Source organism: Colletotrichum truncatum, assembly GCF_014235925.2.
Source record: "Colletotrichum truncatum strain CMES1059 chromosome Unknown Contig_0008, whole genome shotgun sequence".
Classification (NCBI taxonomy): Eukaryota; Fungi; Ascomycota; class Sordariomycetes; order Glomerellales; family Glomerellaceae; genus Colletotrichum; species Colletotrichum truncatum.
The window spans coordinates 836,286-854,674 of NW_027222405.1; the positions used below are offsets into that span (position 1 = coordinate 836,286).

At 45.8% G+C, this 18,389-nt stretch overlaps 4 protein-coding genes across 4 annotated transcripts; 3 read left to right on the forward strand and 1 right to left on the reverse strand.

The window, feature by feature from the left end:
* Positions 1-4,107: 4,107 nt before the first annotated feature.
* Positions 4,108-4,476, forward strand: CTRU02_211720 (uncharacterized protein; the record flags this gene model as incomplete). The annotated part of the gene is made up of 1 exon (XM_036733913.1): positions 4,108-4,476. One exon carries the CDS (start codon positions 4,108-4,110, stop codon positions 4,474-4,476), a length of 369 nt encoding a protein of 122 aa, XP_036574353.1.
* An 802-nt stretch (positions 4,477-5,278) lies between these two features.
* Positions 5,279-5,596, forward strand: CTRU02_211721 (uncharacterized protein; the record flags this gene model as incomplete). The annotated part of the gene is made up of 1 exon (XM_036733912.2): positions 5,279-5,596. One exon carries the CDS (start codon positions 5,279-5,281, stop codon positions 5,594-5,596), a length of 318 nt encoding a protein of 105 aa, XP_036574352.2.
* Positions 5,597-6,216: 620 nt separating this feature from the next.
* Positions 6,217-6,914, forward strand: CTRU02_211722 (uncharacterized protein; the record flags this gene model as incomplete). Its single annotated transcript, XM_036733911.2, has 2 exons — positions 6,217-6,442; positions 6,499-6,914. The coding sequence occupies 2 exons, from the start codon at positions 6,217-6,219 to the stop codon at positions 6,912-6,914; spliced, it is 642 nt and encodes a 213-aa protein (XP_036574351.1).
* A 4,991-nt stretch (positions 6,915-11,905) lies between these two features.
* CTRU02_211723 (uncharacterized protein) lies at positions 11,906-12,262 on the reverse strand (the record flags this gene model as incomplete). The annotated part of the gene is made up of 2 exons (XM_070205698.1): positions 11,906-12,193; positions 12,248-12,262. 2 exons carry the CDS (start codon positions 12,260-12,262, stop codon positions 11,906-11,908), a joined length of 303 nt encoding a protein of 100 aa, XP_070060511.1.
* Positions 12,263-18,389: the final 6,127 nt, after the last annotated feature.

Genomic DNA, 18,389 nt, shown 5'->3' on the forward strand with positions numbered 1-18,389 from the left:
AGCAGAGTATAACTCTTAGGTATATTCTAGCGATATAGTTAGCGCCTAATAGGCAATATAGGACTACGAAAAGAAACGAAAGAGATAATCAAAAAAGAGCAAAACAAAGGAATAATATCAAGGTAGCGCGATACCTAAAAGAAAACCTCCCTTTCTAATACCTAACCGCCGGGATAAGCTGCCTATATAAGGCGATCCTAACTATCGGGACGTAACTAGCTAAGAAGATAGGAAAACAAATTAAAAGGGAGATAGAATACCGCTATTCGGGGTTAAATAAGACCATCCGCCGCAGTCATTCCCAAACCCACGATCCTCCTAAAAAAAAAAAAAAAAAAAAAAAAGTCTTAAGCAAACCAAACGAAAACAAGGCGAATAATAAGCAAAAATAAGATAATCACTATCTAATAAGGATAGGAAAGCCGAACCTTAGTAAAAGGAAAGCTTAATAACGCGCTTTCGGAAAAGCTTGAAAAGATAAACTACCTACTAGTTATATCGCATAGCATAGCCTTAGGCATAGAAGATGCGAAGAAGTTCTTCGTAAGCTATCTTTTTAGCTAATTGCTAACCTATAAAGCCTATATCTCTAGGGAGGACTCGGGAGTAGAATCGCTTACGCTTCGCTAGATAAGAAAGTTAGAAAATAAATAAAGAACATAATAAAACAAGGTCCTTACTAGATAGCAAGGGGGACCTTTATTACAAGTAAAGGCTATAAAATCGTCGTATATCTAGCAGCGATAGTCGATAATTGCCTTATAAGCCGTAATAACCGCCTAACTAAACGTTAGCAAAGACTTTATAAATAAGTCGATTAGGAATATATATAGGTTTAGGCTGCTTAGAAGCAGTCATTCTATAATACTTACGGTAAGCGCTTTCTAAGGCGTCGTAGCTAATAAATAAGTCGCGCGTAATAAAGGAGATTTACTAGCAAATATCTCTATTATCCTCGTCCTAAACGTAATATATCAAGCGTCGAATAACTCCTTATAAAAGGAGACAGTCTTAGTAGTTGCTAAATATAAGGGACGGCGCTTATAGGGATAAACGTTAGCTAATCGCTAAGGATAAGGAAGGAAAACGCTTTACTTACTATAGCATATATATCTCCGCGATAGTTATACTACGTATAACGCGAAGATCCCTTCAAAGTAAAAGAATACTTAGGGATAGCGACTTGCTCGGGATCGAAGACTATTCCGTCTCTTTTACAACCGTATTTATATGCCTCTACTATAGTACGAATATAATAGAGACAAGGCTAAAAAGTAGTATTATTACCTTCTAGCTAAGGGTCGGGAAGTCGCTTACTAGGAGGGGGCGAAGGGAAGGCGTTATTAAAGCTAGACTCTGCTATAGACGAGGGGGCAGGGGAGCGTTAAGCAAGGCTAGCAGTAGGCGGGGGACTAGGGGTCGAGTCGCTAGCGTTAGACTTATTACTATCGCCTTCCTTACTAGACTTACTCGATTTAGACTTTTTAGTCGTAATCAAATTAGCGAAAACATAGTCTTAATCTTTACCTAGGGAAGGCTAACGCTTCTCTCGAAGAGCGGTATTATAGCGATAGGTTTTCGCCGCCTTTAAGGTACGAAGTCGCTACGCCCGACTATGCTAATTGCCTCTTTTGCTACTAGGAGTAGGGGTCTTATTAATCCCGCTACTACGAACTCCGCCTTTCTCGCAAGGCGTCTAGGTCTAGGGTTTCTAAGGCGCTATGCTATCTAATCGCGACCGAACGTCTAGAGAATAAATAAAGACAATCTTGAGAAAGAGAAAAATAAGGCGATTCTACTAAAGATAAAGAGAAAAGCTAGCAAATGATGCGCGAGTCGTAATCGATAGAAGAAGTAAACGCTATAGCAAGGATGTTAATAGAAAAGAAAAGTAAATAAATAAAGTAGGCGACGAGGAAATAAAAGCGCTAAGAAAAGGTTTTTTTAGAGAAAGGCTAGCCTGACTAAGCTATACCGAACTCTAAGCGAAAGCCTGACTAAGCCCGACCTAGAGCCCTACGCCTTGCTTAAAAAAAAAAAAAAAAAAAAAAAAAAAAAAAAAAGGAGGACCCATATTTTCTACACGCAAGTTGCTAGGGACAGCAACCACAATAGGGGGGCAGTTGTAACAAGGCAAAGAGCTATAAGGCGCTATACTACTAGAAGCGCTATAGGGCGCTATACTAAGAAGGTTAACATACATATTTTACCTAGCAAGGCATAACACCTAGATAAAAGATAGGTTCTAGCTCTAGACTCTTGATCTAGAGGATTAAGAATCAGCTTTGGAAAAATACGATATTTATTACTATTATAACTATTCCTAGCTAAAACCCCGTAACATTTTTGGTTCTAGTTAGTTGCGGAAGAGGTCTTCTTTCATAATAGTATAGCAGGTTAACTAGTCTACTAGGATCGTAGCGATCCTATTGCCGTTAATTGCTATTATAGTAAAATAGGTAGTAACTTAGAATTAACTATCGCTACTAGTCTCTTCCTCTTCGTTACTTTTACTAGTTTATTCGGTTACGTAGTAGTATTGCTAGGGGTCTTCGGCGGTAGGTTATAAGTCTAACCCGTCGAAACCCTCGTATTAGACGAGAAATTAGCTATATGCTAGAAGTAACGTATCCTAGGCATATTAAGTAGTTTTAAACTTCTCGTACGCTTTTCGTCTCTCTTCTATAGTATATTTAGTTAACTAGTAGTTAGGTTTTTTATATATATAGCACTTCTTAGGCGTTAGCGGTAATAAGGGTCTGTCACGGCTTCTTTCTCGTAATAATCGACTTCGTAATAAACGACTATATCGTAAATAACGCCCTCGACCGTTAAAAGTTCTATCGGTCTAGTACTACTTTAGTAGGTTAGCTACTATGTTAAATTGTTATTAGTTAAGACGGGTAGCTATCTCGATCGACGAGATTAATTAGCTACGAAGTCCCTCGTACGTCTTAGCCGGTATAAATAACGCTATTACATACTCTAGAATATCTCTACAAGCGTATAGAAGTTAGGTATAGAGGGATCGGTCGTTATAATCCTATTATAGTAAACTAAGCTAAATCTTGCTTAATTTATTACATAGTATATTAAAACACTCCGATTTAGTCTTTCTAGGGTTATCGCGAATGATTTAGGGAAAAGTAGTTATATTCTACTACGTAACGTACGCTTATTGCCTTTTCCTAGTCTCGAAGTATGATTTTAATTAGTTGATCATAGTCTCGAAGTTAGGCTATAGGTTAATTACTTTAATCGAGGCGTAGAAGTAGGTTTTAGCTATTCCTTTCAGTATTAAGGGAAATGCCTTGTTATATTAAGAGGTATAAATTCCTAGCATTCTATAGTAATCTACGAATACTAGTATCTTCTTTTCGAGTATATCGTATATATCGCTGCTATATTTTATATCGTCGGGGTATAGTTTTACAAATTCTATTAATTACTTTCTAATACGGTCTATTAACTCGTATAGTTAGAGGTCTATTAACGGAGAGACCGTAGGATATAGCGGTCGGTATAGTAGTTGCTACTATTGTTATTCTTATAGAGAAGGTAGCTATAAGGTTGGTTCGACTCTTCTGTTACGACCCGACAGTTAACAGACCACTAACGACGACCCCGCAGGGGCTCAGCGGTTATAGGGACGGCCGTCATTGATTGATTGATTGATTGATTCCTACACGGTTATGAAGCCGCTCTTATGCTAGCAGCTATGCCCGGAAAGCGGGGTTTGGCAGACAGCCGAAGCATCGACGATAAACCGCGACGCCCCACTTCGCCCTGTTGTTGGATCAGGACCAGCTGTCCCCAAGCTCCCACTATGCTATCTATTCTTGTGTGTTTATGCCCTCTGTTGAAGATTGTTGTCCTCCTGCCTGCTCTCTCGCTTGGTGTTGCCTTCTAGAATCCTTCTTTCGCGTCCTCCTACTTCGGTTCTGTTGGTGCTAGGCACCATGTCTGGTTCTGTATACCTATAGTCTCCCCCCAGCCCTCAGCTTCGTCTCTTTATCTTGTCCGCATCCTCTCAGACTCGCATGTGCTATATCTCAGTTGAATCTGTAAATCTTTTTGTTGCCTCATGCTGGGTTCCTATGTGGCTCTATGTTTCCATCTTTCGACCACCACCTCCATCCACCGCCTGGAGTCGGACTCAATCCGCAAAACACAATGCTCCAACCGCTTCGATTCGTCCGATTACTAAGTATGAGAGCTCGTACACAGATTCCGCAGACATTGTCATACGTTGAAGGGGCGACAATCCTTCTTCGCGGAGGGGGCGACAGGGGACCAATCTGTCTGCAAACTGTAGTATTTTGTGGCATCGATCGTAGCATGCCTGGTGTCTGGTGCTTTCTCTATGCAGGAGGTGATACCGTTCTGTCGGGCTTGTCGTCGTTGTTGTCGCGGGACGTTGCAAACTTTGTCGGGGGTGATAGGCGACCCATAACCTATCGGTGGCTGTGGTGTTGATGTTTGTTTGGGCTTGGTCGTTGTGCTCACGTGATAGCCCGTGACTCAACCGCGGTGGTGTCGATGGTGTTGTCTATTGACGTGTCATACTTTGTGGCTTGCTCTCGAATTTTTCGTGGTCAGAGCCCGCCCGCGGCCACGAGCAGGCTCTTTGGGAGCAGAATCAATGCCGAGGATGACATTATGCCCAAAGTGACCTCTGAGAGCGCGAGCGGGCGTGGTTTGATCAATTTGATGCTGTTTTCAAAAATTTCGTTCTCGCTGTTGTTGATGTTTTTCGGGACGGCCGTCAGCCGTTACGTCGTAACAACCCCCACGGAACGGAAGAACTAGGATACAGGTCACGTGACGATAAGCAGGACCGACGGACGATAAGCGGTCCTGGGACAGGACCGACGGTGCCAAGGGCGGTCCATGGCGATAGACCGACGTCCTGGGTGTCGGTCCCCCAGGATCAGGAAGTATTCAGCATGGAACCAGACTTGTATATAGTTAGGACTCGAGTCCTCTCGAGTCCTACCTTTCCTAGTTCTTCAGCAATCAACTTCGTAATTACCCTAACCGGTACTTTCAACTATACCTAAGTGACGACTACTCTACGACTCTTGTTAAGGCCTTGACTAATCACCAAGACCTTTGAAGATCTACGATCTATTCGACCAGGACCACGGAACGACTATTACTACTCTCAATCCCTGGCTTACTGTTAACACAAACCCACTGTCAGTTAGCTAGCCGTAACACTTTGATTACTCCTGTTCAGTAAGTCACCTTTTGAGAACTACTAAACAGTATAGACAAGATGTCTTCTCGCGCTTCTGCCAAATCACCCACTCCAGGATCCTCATCCTCTTCGCGCAACCAGCCTCAGAGCCTCGCGCAGGAGCCCGCCAACACTGAGGACTTCGACATGCCGGACCTCAAGTACGACTCCGATAGAGATAGCTCTTTCACCAAGGAAAGCTACGATAAGCTCCGACGCATAATCCAGAAACAAGAAGCCGAGACAAAAGACATACAGAAAATCGTCAACGAAAACCGACAAGCAATAGAAAACCTCAACAAGCAACTCCAGCACGCTAGACAGGCCTACAAGAAGCTAGATGTTACGGCCAGCTAACTGACAGTAGGTTTGTGTTAACAGTAAGCCAGGGATTGAGAGTAGTAACAGTCGTTCCGTGGTCCTGGTCGAATAGATCGTAGATCTTCAAAGGTCTTGGTGATCAGTCAAGGCCTCAACAAGAGTCGTAGAGTAGTCGTCACTTAGGTATAGCTGAAAGTACCGGTTAGGGTAATCACGAAGTTGATTGCTGAAGAACTAGGAAAGGTAGGACTCGAGAGGACTCGAGTCCCAACTATATACAAGTCTGGTTCCATGCTGAACACTTCCTGATCCTGGGGGACCGACACCCAGGACGTCGGTCCATCGCCATGGACCGCCCTTGGCACCGTCGGTCCTGTCCCAGGACCGCTTATCGTCCGTCGGTCCTGCTTATCGTCACGTAACCTGTATCCTAGTTCTTCCGTTCCGTAGGGGTTGTTACGACGTAACGGCTAACGGCCGTCCCTATAACCGCTAAGCCCCTGCGGGGTCGTCGTCAGTGGTCTGTTAACTGTCGGGTCGTAACATCAGCTCCCCTCTTAAAGGTCTTGTCCTCGAGACCTGAGTATAGGTAGGTCGTTGGTCCCAGGTTGGGGATCCACAAATTTGCTTCCTTTGTTTTTCATGATGCCGACACCATGTCAGGTCGCGTTCGAAAGACAAAGTCGCACTTGACTATGATAAAAGATCGTGAGAGAGCTGCGCTTATTAAATACGTGGAGTCCCGATCGATTGCTAGCGACATGCCTTGCACTCGTTGTTTCCGTGCAAAGGTCCCGTATCGTTTTGGCGAGAAGTCTACACGCTGTAGGACTTGCATCGAGGCGAAGAAACCTTGTGACGGCGTCCTCGTGGCGTCTACTCGTAAGTCGTGTTTTTGTGTTTTCGCTGTTCTGGGGGTTGCTAATGTTTACTTCTAGTTCAGAAGTTGAACTCTCAGCAAAAGGAGTGGGATGAGAAAGAAGAGAAAGCGGGTGAGGAGCTATTCGCGCTTCATCAAGAGTTTACTCGTTTGCAAGTTCAAATAGCGGATGCTGCGGGTCGTCTAAAACGGATTCGGACGGTCCGTAAGATGGTTCGGGAGCGGCAGACCGAAGTTTTTAAGCATGGTATGCAGGAGGTTGACAGGGAGGATGGCGTCCTGGCGGACGACGAAGTCCTACCTGCCTTGGATGCTTACGAGAGGTTCGTCGTTAGTAACCTCCAGGCAGTGGGTCTCGGGAATGATCCTCCTTGGTCCCTTTTTGGTTTTGGTGACGAGTTTGTGGGTTTGGGTCCTCTGGTGGATGGCGCGGGTGCGGGGAGTGTTGGAGGTTCCTCGGCTACTCAGGGCTAGGTATTCCTAGGCGAAGAAACGTTTTGTTGCCCTGGGGTTTCTTGGTTGGTCGAAACTTGGGTTGAGGGTTTCTGACGCGAGGGTTGTATGTTGGTCTTTGCATGACTTTGGCGTGCTGTCGTGTTTCCCATTGCGTCCAGTATTCTTAAAGTTCCTCTTATGCGTGCTCCAAGTTTGATGCGGGTTCCCATGTGTTTTCTTCGTGTCCGTAGTTTTTCCACTTGATTAGGTATTGTATTTCTATGTCATCGTGCTGATCGATATGATCGAGGATCCTTTCGACCTCGTAGTCCTGTTCCGGGTCGACTTCGATATGGTCCATAGTTCGTAATCCTTTTGGTGCTAGCTCGAGAAGTGAAATATGAAAAACTAGATAACACTTCATAGTATCTAGTAGTACGAGTTTGAAGTTAACGTTAGATACCTTCTTCGTGATTTCGAAGGGTCTAAGTTTCTTAAAGTCCAACTTATCGCTTAGTCGTTTTGTTTTGATATTCCGGCGGAGAAGGTATACGCTATCCCCCTCCTTCAGAGTTGGTCCCTCAACTCTTGTCTTGTCAGCGTATTTGCGCATGCGTTCGCGCACAAATTCAAGGTCTCTAGGAAGATCTCGTTGGATTTCCTTAAGTTTGTTAATATCTGCCACAGCTTTCAGAGCTGTTGGGCCTTGTCGGGGTTGTCCATAGGCTGTCGGGTTAAATCCGTAGTTCAAGTAGAATGGTGATTCTTTTATACTTTCTCCTACTACGCTGTTGTAAGCGAACTAGGCCATAGGTAGCAGTTAGACCCAGTTGTTTTGCTAATAGTTGACGTAGCAGCGTAGGTAGGTTTCCATGATCTGATTGATTCGTTCTGTCTAGCCATCGGTTTGCGGATGGAAAGCGGTAGACATCTTATAGTCAGATCCTAGCTGCGAGATCAGGGATCTCCAAAACTTAGAAGTAAACAGCTTGTCTCTGTCGGATACGATTTCCTTCGGCATTCCGTGTTGGCTTACGATCACCTGCAGAAACTTGTAGGCGAGGTCTTCTGCAATGCTTGACTCCATGTACGGAATGAAGTATAAGTACTTTGTGAGTCTGTCGACGATGACGAGGACACTGTCGTAGTGGACGTTGGTCATCGGTTCTCGGGACTTAGGTAACTTAGTAACGAAGTCCAGCGAGATAGATTCCTATGCGGTTTGCGGCACTGGGAGCGGCTGTATCTTTCCATAAGGCTGATGTCGGCTGGGTTTGCTTTTTACGCAAACCTCACAGTCCTTAATCGCTAAAGATACTTCTTGTCGTATAGCCGTTTTGTCGTAGTGTTGACGGATGCGTTTCCACGTTTTGGTTACGCCTTGGTAACCATGTGCGGGTGCGGAGTATATCTCCCTAATGGCTTCAGGAGACATCCTTCCAGGCGTGCTGGTACTATCTCTTCTGGCCATCATTAAGAGTCTAGCTGCTAGCACAAGGTCTCCGTTTTTGTCTGTTTTGAGGATAACTCGGGTTTCCTCAGGTACCTAGACCTCGTGGTCCGGTCGTCGGCTGAGGGCGTCGGCCCTGCCGTTCTCCTTGCCCTTCCGGTAGATAATTCTGAAATTGAATTCTGACAAGAATTCGGACCATCGAATTTGTCGTTTGTTAAGATCTTTCGATGTGGTGAAGTATGCGAGGTTCTTGTGGTCGGTGTATACTTTGACCTCGTACTTGGTTCCTGAGAGTTGCGGTCTCTATTCTTTGAATGCCTCGATAATTACCATAAGTTCCTTGTCGTATATCTAGTAGTTAAGTTCTAGGCCGTGTAACTTGCGTAAGAAGAAGGCGCAAGGGTATAGTCGTCCTTCGTCGTCTCGTTAGCCTAGTTGTCCTCCTATAGCGTAGTCTGAGGAGTCGGTCTCGACTTCGAATAGTTTCTCGGGGTTTAGTATAACAAGTATTGGTTCCGATGTGACTTGTTGTTTGATCTCGTTGAAGGCTTGTTCTTGTTCTTCTTCCCATTGCCAGGGAACATCTTTCTTCGAGAGTCTCGTAAAAGGGTCGTTTTTGTCTAAGTACCCTTCTAGGAACCGTCGGTAGTAGTTCACATATCCAATAAAGGATTGTACGTCCTTAACGTTCTGTAGTATAGGCCAGTCTCGTACTGCTGCGATTTTGTCTTTAGACATTTTGAGGATTCCTGGGGCTATCGTAAAACCTAGGAATTCGACTTCTTTAGCGTAAAACTTGCTCTTCTCGGGTTCCACTAGGAGTTTAGCGTCTTGCAGTTTCCACAGTACTTAGTATACGTGTTTTTTGTAGTCTTCCAGAGTCTTAGAGAAGATTAGGATATCGTCGAGGTAAACTACGACGAACACATCTAGAAATTCTCGTAAGACGTGGTTGATCATCGTCTGGAATGTCGCGGGTGCGTTAGTAAGTCCGAAGGGCATCACAAGGTACTCGTAATGTCCTCGGCGTGTTCGAAACGCTGTCTTCCATTCTTCACCTGATTTCATCCGGATCAGGTTATAGGCTCCTTTTAGGTCGAGTGCTGTAAACCACTGTGCTCCGTGCAACAGGTCTCGTAGTTCGGAGATGAGCGGTAGTGGGTAGCAGTTCTTGATCGTAATGTCGTTAAGTTTCCGGTAGTCGACGCAGAGTCGTAGTTTGCCGTTCTTTTTTAGTACGAACAGGATTAGGTATCCCGCTAGTGATGTAGAGGGTCTGATATATCCCTTCTATAGATTTTCTTTAAGGTAAGCGTCGAGTGCTTCCATTTCTTTCTAGTTGAGTCCGTAGATTGCTTCTAGCTTTGGCTCCTTCCCTTCCTTAAGGGGTATCTCGTAGTCGTAGTTGCTGTGTTCCGGGAGTCCGGTCTCGAGTTCTTCGGCGAATAGCTTCTAGTATTGCCGGTATTCTTCTAGGATAGACAGAAGTCGGTCTTCCTTGCCGATGTCTATTACTAATAACGTCCTGGCGTTTGCATCCTTTATCCGTAGGTATGCTAGAAATCTCTTCGCTTCAGGAGTCTTAAGAGGTTCGTTTAAGGCACCGTTCCGTGGTTGCTTCTCAGTGACTGAATCCTGGTCCCAATGGAGTTAGCCTGTTCTCCAATCTATCCGTGGGTTACTGTCGTATAACCATGGTCTTCCAAGGATGACATCGTACTTGTCTCCTATCTCCGTAATATCGAAGTTCAGTCGCTCATTCCGGCCATGGATCTGCAAAGGGAGTTGCGCTGTCTCCATAGCAATGCGTCCTCCGCCGTACTAGACTTATTCTCCTTCAACGGTGCTAAGTTCGTAGCAGTCTTCGGCTGCTTTTCTTTTCCAGGTTATCTTTCTTTCATTCACCGTTCTTAGTAATATGAAGTTTCCTTAGGCTCCGCTGTCGATCATGGCGGTAGCTGTTCTTCCGTTAAGCTGTATTTAGACTTGTACATGCTCGTGTCGTTGTGTCGTAGGCGTCGTTGCGCTACATAGGGACCTTGTCTGGACTGCCTGTCGTTATCCCTTGTCTTCGGTAGGCGAGTCTAGTTTTTTGACTGCTCGTCCGTTCCTTGTTCGTCGTTTTCTTGCTGTTTCTTCCATGCTTCGTCTTTCTTGATATAGTAGACTCGGCGCTAGTCTTGGTAGCAGTGATACCACTGTATTTCTTCGTCAGAGTCCTCTCCAGAGCTGGTGTCGTTGACTAAAGCGACTTCAAAGGCGACTTCCAGTTAGGCATGTTAGCAGGCAACATCGCGAGGTGTTTCCGAGTCGTTGGGGGTATTCTTGGTCGTTTCTGATTCGACCTGTTCTTCTAGTTCTTAGTTGATTTGGCAGATCCGTGCGGGATCTCCTTGTGCATGTTGTCGTCGTTCGATGTGTGCGTCCAGCGCACCGAGTTGTCGTTGCCACATAGGGTTTTGTAAGTCCTGTTGAATCCGCTACAGGTTGGCTTGTCGTCCTGCGTAGAGGAGGTTCAGTCTTCGCTGATTGTCTTGTTCTAATTCCTCGTTATCGTTCATACTGTCGAGCTGTTCGATTGTCTTACGCTCGATTTTGCTATTGCTTCTATATCCCACAGCGAGGGTCCGTTTAGGTGCGTTAGTAGTATCGTAACCAGATCGTTCTTAAGGTTTCTAGGGGTACCATCCTGCGTATTCCTTACTACTAGAGTAGATATGGCAGTTATCATCGAAGCAGGTGGTCCAGTTGAGTTGTTCATAAGGGATCGTCTTCGTGGCGATACTCGCTTGTCGTTTCTCTAGTACCGGTTGGAAGCGTTCCTTCTTAGGTAACCTGCATTCGTATGCTAGGTGTCCAATCTTCTAGCAGTTATAGCACTGTCTATCTTTCTTCCAACTATCGTTCTTTTTGTCGTTTCTCTATATAGCACTAAGGTCCATTAGTCCACTATAGTAACCATAGGCAGTACTTTGTCAGGGGTTATTCCAGTTGTTACGGGGTCTATTATCGTTTCGCTAGTTGTTAAACTAGTGCTAAGGCTGCCACTAGTACTTACGTCCTAAGTTGGGGTTTTGTCGTTTTTCGCCTCTTTCCTTTCGTCGTTCGAAAAGCCGGTTGTCGATTTTGATAGCAAGTTCGGCGTACTAGAGAAAGTCGTCAGGTCGATCAATCTTAATAATCTCGTCCTTGACTTCGTCTTTTAGTCCTTGATAGAACATAAAGATCTTGGTTTCCTCGGTAAGGTCGAGTTGAACGCTAAGTTGTCGGAAATTAGCGGAGTAGTCTTTAGCAGACTTAGTCTGCTTAAGTTATGCCAGATCTCGTTCAGCTTGTCGCTTTTCGTCGGGGTCTTAGAAGAGTAACCTAAGCATATCCTCGAATCCTTTAAAATTAGCGTAGATGTCGCGGGTCTCGGTAGTACACTCGTCGAGGGTCTCGCATTTGAAGTATTCTTCCTAGATTAGTTCAAACCACTTGAGGGCCTTTCCTCGGAGGTAGGTGGCTGCGTGTACTACTTTTTCGGTTTCGTTAGTAAAATCTCCATAGTAAAAGTTCTAGTAGTTTTTAACCTGAATCAGGAATCCTTTAAGGGTCCCGGGGGTTCCGTCGTAGGTGACAAGCGCACTGAGCTTAAGCTTTTGTCGTCCTCCGTAGACGGGCGTGGTGACGATATTAGCAGCAGCCCGGAGGGTAGTGATTTCCCCCTGGAGTTCCTAGATCTTCCGGAGGTTAGCGTCCCCCTTGATGTCTTCTTCCAGCTTCTTATAGGCCTGTCCAGCGTGCTAGAGTTGCTCGTTAAGGTTTTCCATTGCTTATCGGTTTTCGTTAACGATTTTCTACATGTCTTTTGTCTCGGCTTCTTATTTCTAGATTATACGTCGGAGCTTATCGTAGCTTTCCTTAGTAAAAAAGCCATCTCCATCGGAGTCATACTTAAGGTCCGGCATGTCGAAGTCCTCAGTATTAGCAGGCTCCTGCGCGAGGCTCTAAGGCTGGTTGCGCGAAGAGGATAAGGATCCTAGAGTAGGTGATTTGGCAGAAGCGCGAGAAGACATCTTGTCTATACTGTTTAGTAGTTCTCAAAAGGTGACTTACTAAACAGGAGCAATCAAAGTGTTACGGCCAGCTAACTAACAGTAGGTTTGTATTAACAGTAAGCCAGGGATTGAGAGTAGTAACAGTCGTTCCGTAGTCCTGGTCGAATAGATCGTAGATCTTCAAAGGTCTTAGTAATCAGTCAAGGCCTCAACAAGAGTCGTAGAGTAGTCGTCACTTAGGTATAGCTGAAAGTACCGGTTAGGGTAATCACAAAGTTGATTACTAAAGAACTAGGAAAGGTAAGACTCGAGAAGACTCGAGTCCCAACTATATACAAGTCTAGTTCCATGCTAAACACTTCCTAATCCTAGGGGACCGACACCCAGGACGTCGGTCCATCGCCATAGACCGCCCTTGGCACCGTCGGTCCTATCCCAGGACCGCTTATCGTCCGTCGGTCCTGCTTATCATCACGTAACCTATATCCTAGTTCTTCCGTTCCGTAGGGGTTGTTACGACGTAACGGCTAACGGCCGTCCCTATAACCGCTGAGCCCCTGCGGGGTCGTCGTCAGTGGTCTGTTAACTATCGGGTCGTAACACTAGAAGAAGACATCAAGGGGGACGCCAACCTCCGGAAGATCCAGGAACTCCAGGGGGAAATCACCACCCTCCAAGCCGCCGCCAACATCGTCACCACGCCCGTCCACGGAGGACGACAAAAGCTCAAGCTCAGTACGCCTGTCACCTACGACGGAACCCCCGGGACCCTTAAAAGATTCCTAATTCAGGTCAAAAACTACCAGAACTTTCACCATAGAGATTTCACCAACGAAACCGAAAAAGTAGTACACGCAGCCACCTACCTCCGAGGAAAGGCCCTCAAGTAGTTTAAACCAATCCAGGAAGAATACCTCAAATACAAGACCCTCGACGAGTACACCACCGAGACCCGCGACATCTACGCCAATTTTAAAGGATTCGAGGATACGCTCAGGTCACTCTTCCAAGACCCCGACGAAAAGCGACAAGCCGAACGAGATCTAGCACAACTTAAGCAGACTAAGTCCGCCAAAGACTACTCCGCCAATTTCCGACAACTTAGCGTTCAACTCGACCTCACCGAGGAAACCAAGATCTTCATATTCTATCAAGGACTAAAAGACGAAGTCAAGGACGAGATCATCAAGATTAATCGACCTGACGACTTTCTCCAGTACGCCGAACTCGCTATCAAAATCGACAACCGGCTTTTCAAACGACGAAAGGAAAGAAGCGAAAAACGACAAAACCCTAACTCAGGACGCAAGTACCAGTAGCAGCCTCAGCACCAGTTCAACAACCAGCGAAACGACAATAGACCCCGCAACAACTAGAACAACCCCCGACAAAGTACTGCCTATAGTCACCACAGTAGACCAATAGACCTTAGTGCTACACAGAGAAACGACAAAAAGAACGACAGTTAGAAGAAAGATAGACAATACTATAACTACCAGAAGATTAGACACCTAGCGTACGAATGCAAGTCACCTAAGAAGGAACGCTTCCAACCGGTACCAGAGAAACGATAAGCAAGTATCGCCACAAAGACGATCCCTCATAAACAACTCAACTAGACCACCTGCTTCGATAACAACTACCATATCCACTCTAGCAGTAAGGAACACGCAGGATAATACCCCCAGAAACCTCAAGAACGATCTAGTTACGACACCACCAACGCACCTAAACAGACCCTCGCTATAGGATATAGAAGCAACAGCAAAATCGAACGCAAGACAATCGAACAGCTCGACAGTATAAACGACAACAAGGAATTAGAACAAGATAATCAGCAAAGACTAAACCTCCTCTACGCAAGACGACAAGCCAACCTACAGCGGATTCAACAAGACTCACAAAACCCTATGTAGCAACGACAACTCGGTGCGCTAGACGCACACATCGAACGACGACAACATGCACAAGGAGATCCCGCACGGATCTGCCAAATCAACTAAGAACTAGAAGAACAGGTCGAATCAGAAACGACCAAGAATACCCCCAACGACTCGGAAACACCTCGCGATGTTGCCTGCTAACATGCCTAACTGGAAGTCGCCTTTGAAGTCGCTTTAGTCAACGACACCAGCTCTGGAGAGGACTCTGACGAAGAAATACAGTGGTATCACTGCTACCAAGACTAGCGCCGAGTCTACTATATCAAGAAAGACGAAGCATGGAAGAAACAGCAAGAAAACGACGAACAAGGAACAGACAAGCAGTCAAAAAACTAGACTCGCCTACCGAAGACAAGGGACAACGACAGGCAGTCCAGACAAGGTCCCTATGTAGCGCAACGACGCCCACGACACAACGACACGAGCATATACAAGTCCAAATACAGCTCAACGGAAGAACAGCTACCGCCATAATCGACAGCAGAGCCCAAGGAAACTTCATATCACCAAGAACGGTAAATAAAAGAAAGATAACCTAGAAAAGAAAAGCAGCCGAAGACTACTACGAACTCAGCACCGTTAAAGGAGAACAAGTCCAGTACGGCGGAGGACGCATTACTATAGAGACAGCGCAACTCCCTTTGCAGATCCATAGCCGGAATAAGCGACTAAACTTCGATATTACGGAGATAGGAGACAAGTACGATGTCATCCTTGGAAGACCATAGTTATACGACAGTAACCCACGGATAGATTAGAGAACAGGCCAACTCCATTAAGACCAGGATTCAGTCACTAAGAAGCAACCACGGAACGGTGCCTCAAACGAACCTCTCAAGACTCCTAAAGCAAAGAGATTTCTAGCATACCTACGGATAAAGGATGCAAACGCCAGGACGTTATCAGCAACAGACATCGGCAAGGAAGACCGACTTCTGTCTATCCCAGAAGAATACCGGCAATACCAGAAGCTATTCGCCAAAGAACTCGAGACCGGACTCCCGGAACACAGCAACTACGACTACGAGATACCCCTTAAGGAAGGGAAGGAGCCAAAGCTAGAAGCAATCTACGGACTCAACCAGAAAGAAATAGAAGCACTCGACGCTTACCTCAAAGAAAATCTACAAAAGGGATACATCAGACCCTCTACATCACCAGCGGGATACCCAATCCTGTTCGTACCAAAAAAGAACAGCAAACTACGACTCTACGTCGACTACCGGAAACTCAACGACATTACGATCAAGAACTGCTACCCACTACCGCTCATCTCCGAACTACAAGACCTATTGCACAGAGCACAGTAGTTTACAACACTCGACCTAAAAGGAGCCTATAACCTGATCCGGATGAAATCAAGTAAAGAATAGAAGACAGCGTTTCGAACACGCCGAGGACATTACGAGTACCTTGTAATGCCCTTCGGACTCACCAACGCACCCGCGACATTCCAGACGATAATCAACCACGTCTTACGAGAATTTCTAGATATATTCGTCGTAGTTTACCTCGACGACATCCTAATCTTCTCCAAGACTCTAGAAGACCACAAAAAACACGTACACCAAGTACTGCGGAAACTGCAAGACGCCAAACTCCTAGTAGAACCCGAGAAGAGCAAGTTTCACGCCAAAGAAGTCGAATTCCTAGGTTTTACGATAGCCCCAGGAATCCTCAAAATGTCCAAAGACAAAATCGCAGCAGTACGAGACTGGCCTACACCACAGAACGTTAAGGACGTACAATCCTTTATTAGATATGTAAACTACTACCGACGGTTCCTAGAAGGGTACTCAGACAAAAACGACCCTCTCACGAGACTCTCGAAGAAAGATATTCCCTAGCAATGGGAAGAAGAACAAGAACAAGCCTTCAACAAGATCAAACAACAAGTCACATCGGAACCAATACTTATTATACCAAACCCCGAGAAACCATTCGAAGTCGAGACCGACTCCTCAGACTACGCTATAGGAGGACAACTAGGCTAACGAGACGACGAAGGACAACTACACCCTTACGCCTTCTTCTCACGCAAGTTACACAGCCCAGAACTCAACTACCAGATACACGACAAGGAACTTATAGCAATTATCAAGGCATTCAAAGAATAGAGACCGCAACTCTCAGGAACCAAGTACGAGGTCAAAGTATACACCGACCACAAGAACCTCGCACACTTCACCACATCGAAAGATCTCAACAAACGACAAATTCGATAGTCCGAATTCTTATCAGAATTCAATTTCAAAATCATCTACCGGAAGGGCAAGGAGAACGGCAGGGCCGACGCCCTCAGCCGACGACCGGACCACGAGGTCCAGGTACCTAAGGAAACCCGAGTTATCCTCAAAACAGACAAAAACGGAGACCTTGTGCCAGCAGCCAGACTCTTAATAATGGCCAGAAGAGACAGTACCAGCACGCCTAGAAGGATGTCTCCTGAAGCCATTAGGGAGATACACTCCGCACCCGCACATAGTCACCAAGGCGTAACCAAAACATAGAAACGCATCCGTCAACACTACGACAAAACGGCTACACGACAAGAAGTATCTTTAGCAATTAAGGACTATAAGGTTTGCGCAAAAAGCAAACCCAGCCGACATCAGCCTTATAGAAAGATACAGCCGCTCCCAGTGCCGCAAACCGCATAGGAATCCATCTCGCTAGACTTCGTCACTAAGTTACCTAAGTCCCGAGAACCGATAACCAACGTCCACTACGACAGTGTCCTCGTCATCGTCGACAGACTCACAAAGTACTCATACTTCATTCCGTACATAGAGTCAAGCACTGCAGAAGACCTCGCCTACAAGTTTCTGCAGGTGATCGTAAGCCAACACGGAATGCCGAAGGAAATCGTATCCGACAGAGACAAGCTATTTACTTCTAAGTTTTAGAGATCCCTGATCTCGCAGCTAGGATCTGACCACAAGATATCCACCGCTTTCCATCCGCAAACCGATGGCCAGACAGAACGAATCAATCAGATCATAGAAACCTACCTACGCTACTACGTCAACTATCAGCAAAACAACTAGGTCTAACTGCTACCTATAGCCTAGTTCGCCTATAATAGCGCAGTAGGAGAAAGTACAAAAGAATCACCATTCTACTTAAACTACGGATTCAACCCGACAGCCTATAGACAACCCCGACAAGGCCCAACAGCTCTGAAAGCTATAGCAGATATTAACAAACTCAAGGAAATCCAACGAGATCTTCCCAGAGACCTTGAATTTGTGCGCGAACGCATGCGCAAATACGCTAACAAGACAAGAGTTAAGGGACCAACTCTGAAGGAGGGGGATAGCGCATACCTTCTCCGCCGGAATATCAAAACAAAACGACCAAGCGATAAGTTAGACTTTAAGAAACTTAGACCCTTCGAAATCACGAAGAAGGTATCCAACGTCAACTTCAAACTCGCACTACCAGACACTATGAAGTATCATCCAGTTTTTCATATTTCACTTCTCGAGCCAGCACCAAAAGGATCACGAACTATGGACCACATCGAAGTCGACCCGGAACAAGACTACGAAGTCGAAAGGATCCTCGATCACATCGATCAGCACGATGACACAGAAATACAATACCTAATCAAGTAGAAAAACTACGGACACGAAGAAAACACATAGGAACCCGCATCAAACTTAGAGCACGCACAAGAGGAACTTCAAGAATACTAGACGCAATAGGAAACACGACAGCACGCCAAAGTCATACAAAGACCAACACACAACCCTCGCGTCAGAAACCCTCAACCCAAGTTTCGACCAACCAAGAAACCCCAGGGCAACAAAACGTTTCTTCGCCTAGGAACACCTAGCCCTAAGTAGCCGAGGAACCTCCAACACTCCCCGCACCCGCGCCATCCACCAGAGGACCCAAACCCACAAACTCGTCACCAAAACCAAAAAGGGACCAAGGAGGATCATTCCCGAGACCTACTACCTAGAGGTCACTAACGACAAACCTCTCGTAAGCATCCAAGGCAGGTAGGACTTCGTCGTCCGCCAGGACGCCATCCTCCCTGTCAACCTCCTACATACCACGCTCAAAAACTTCG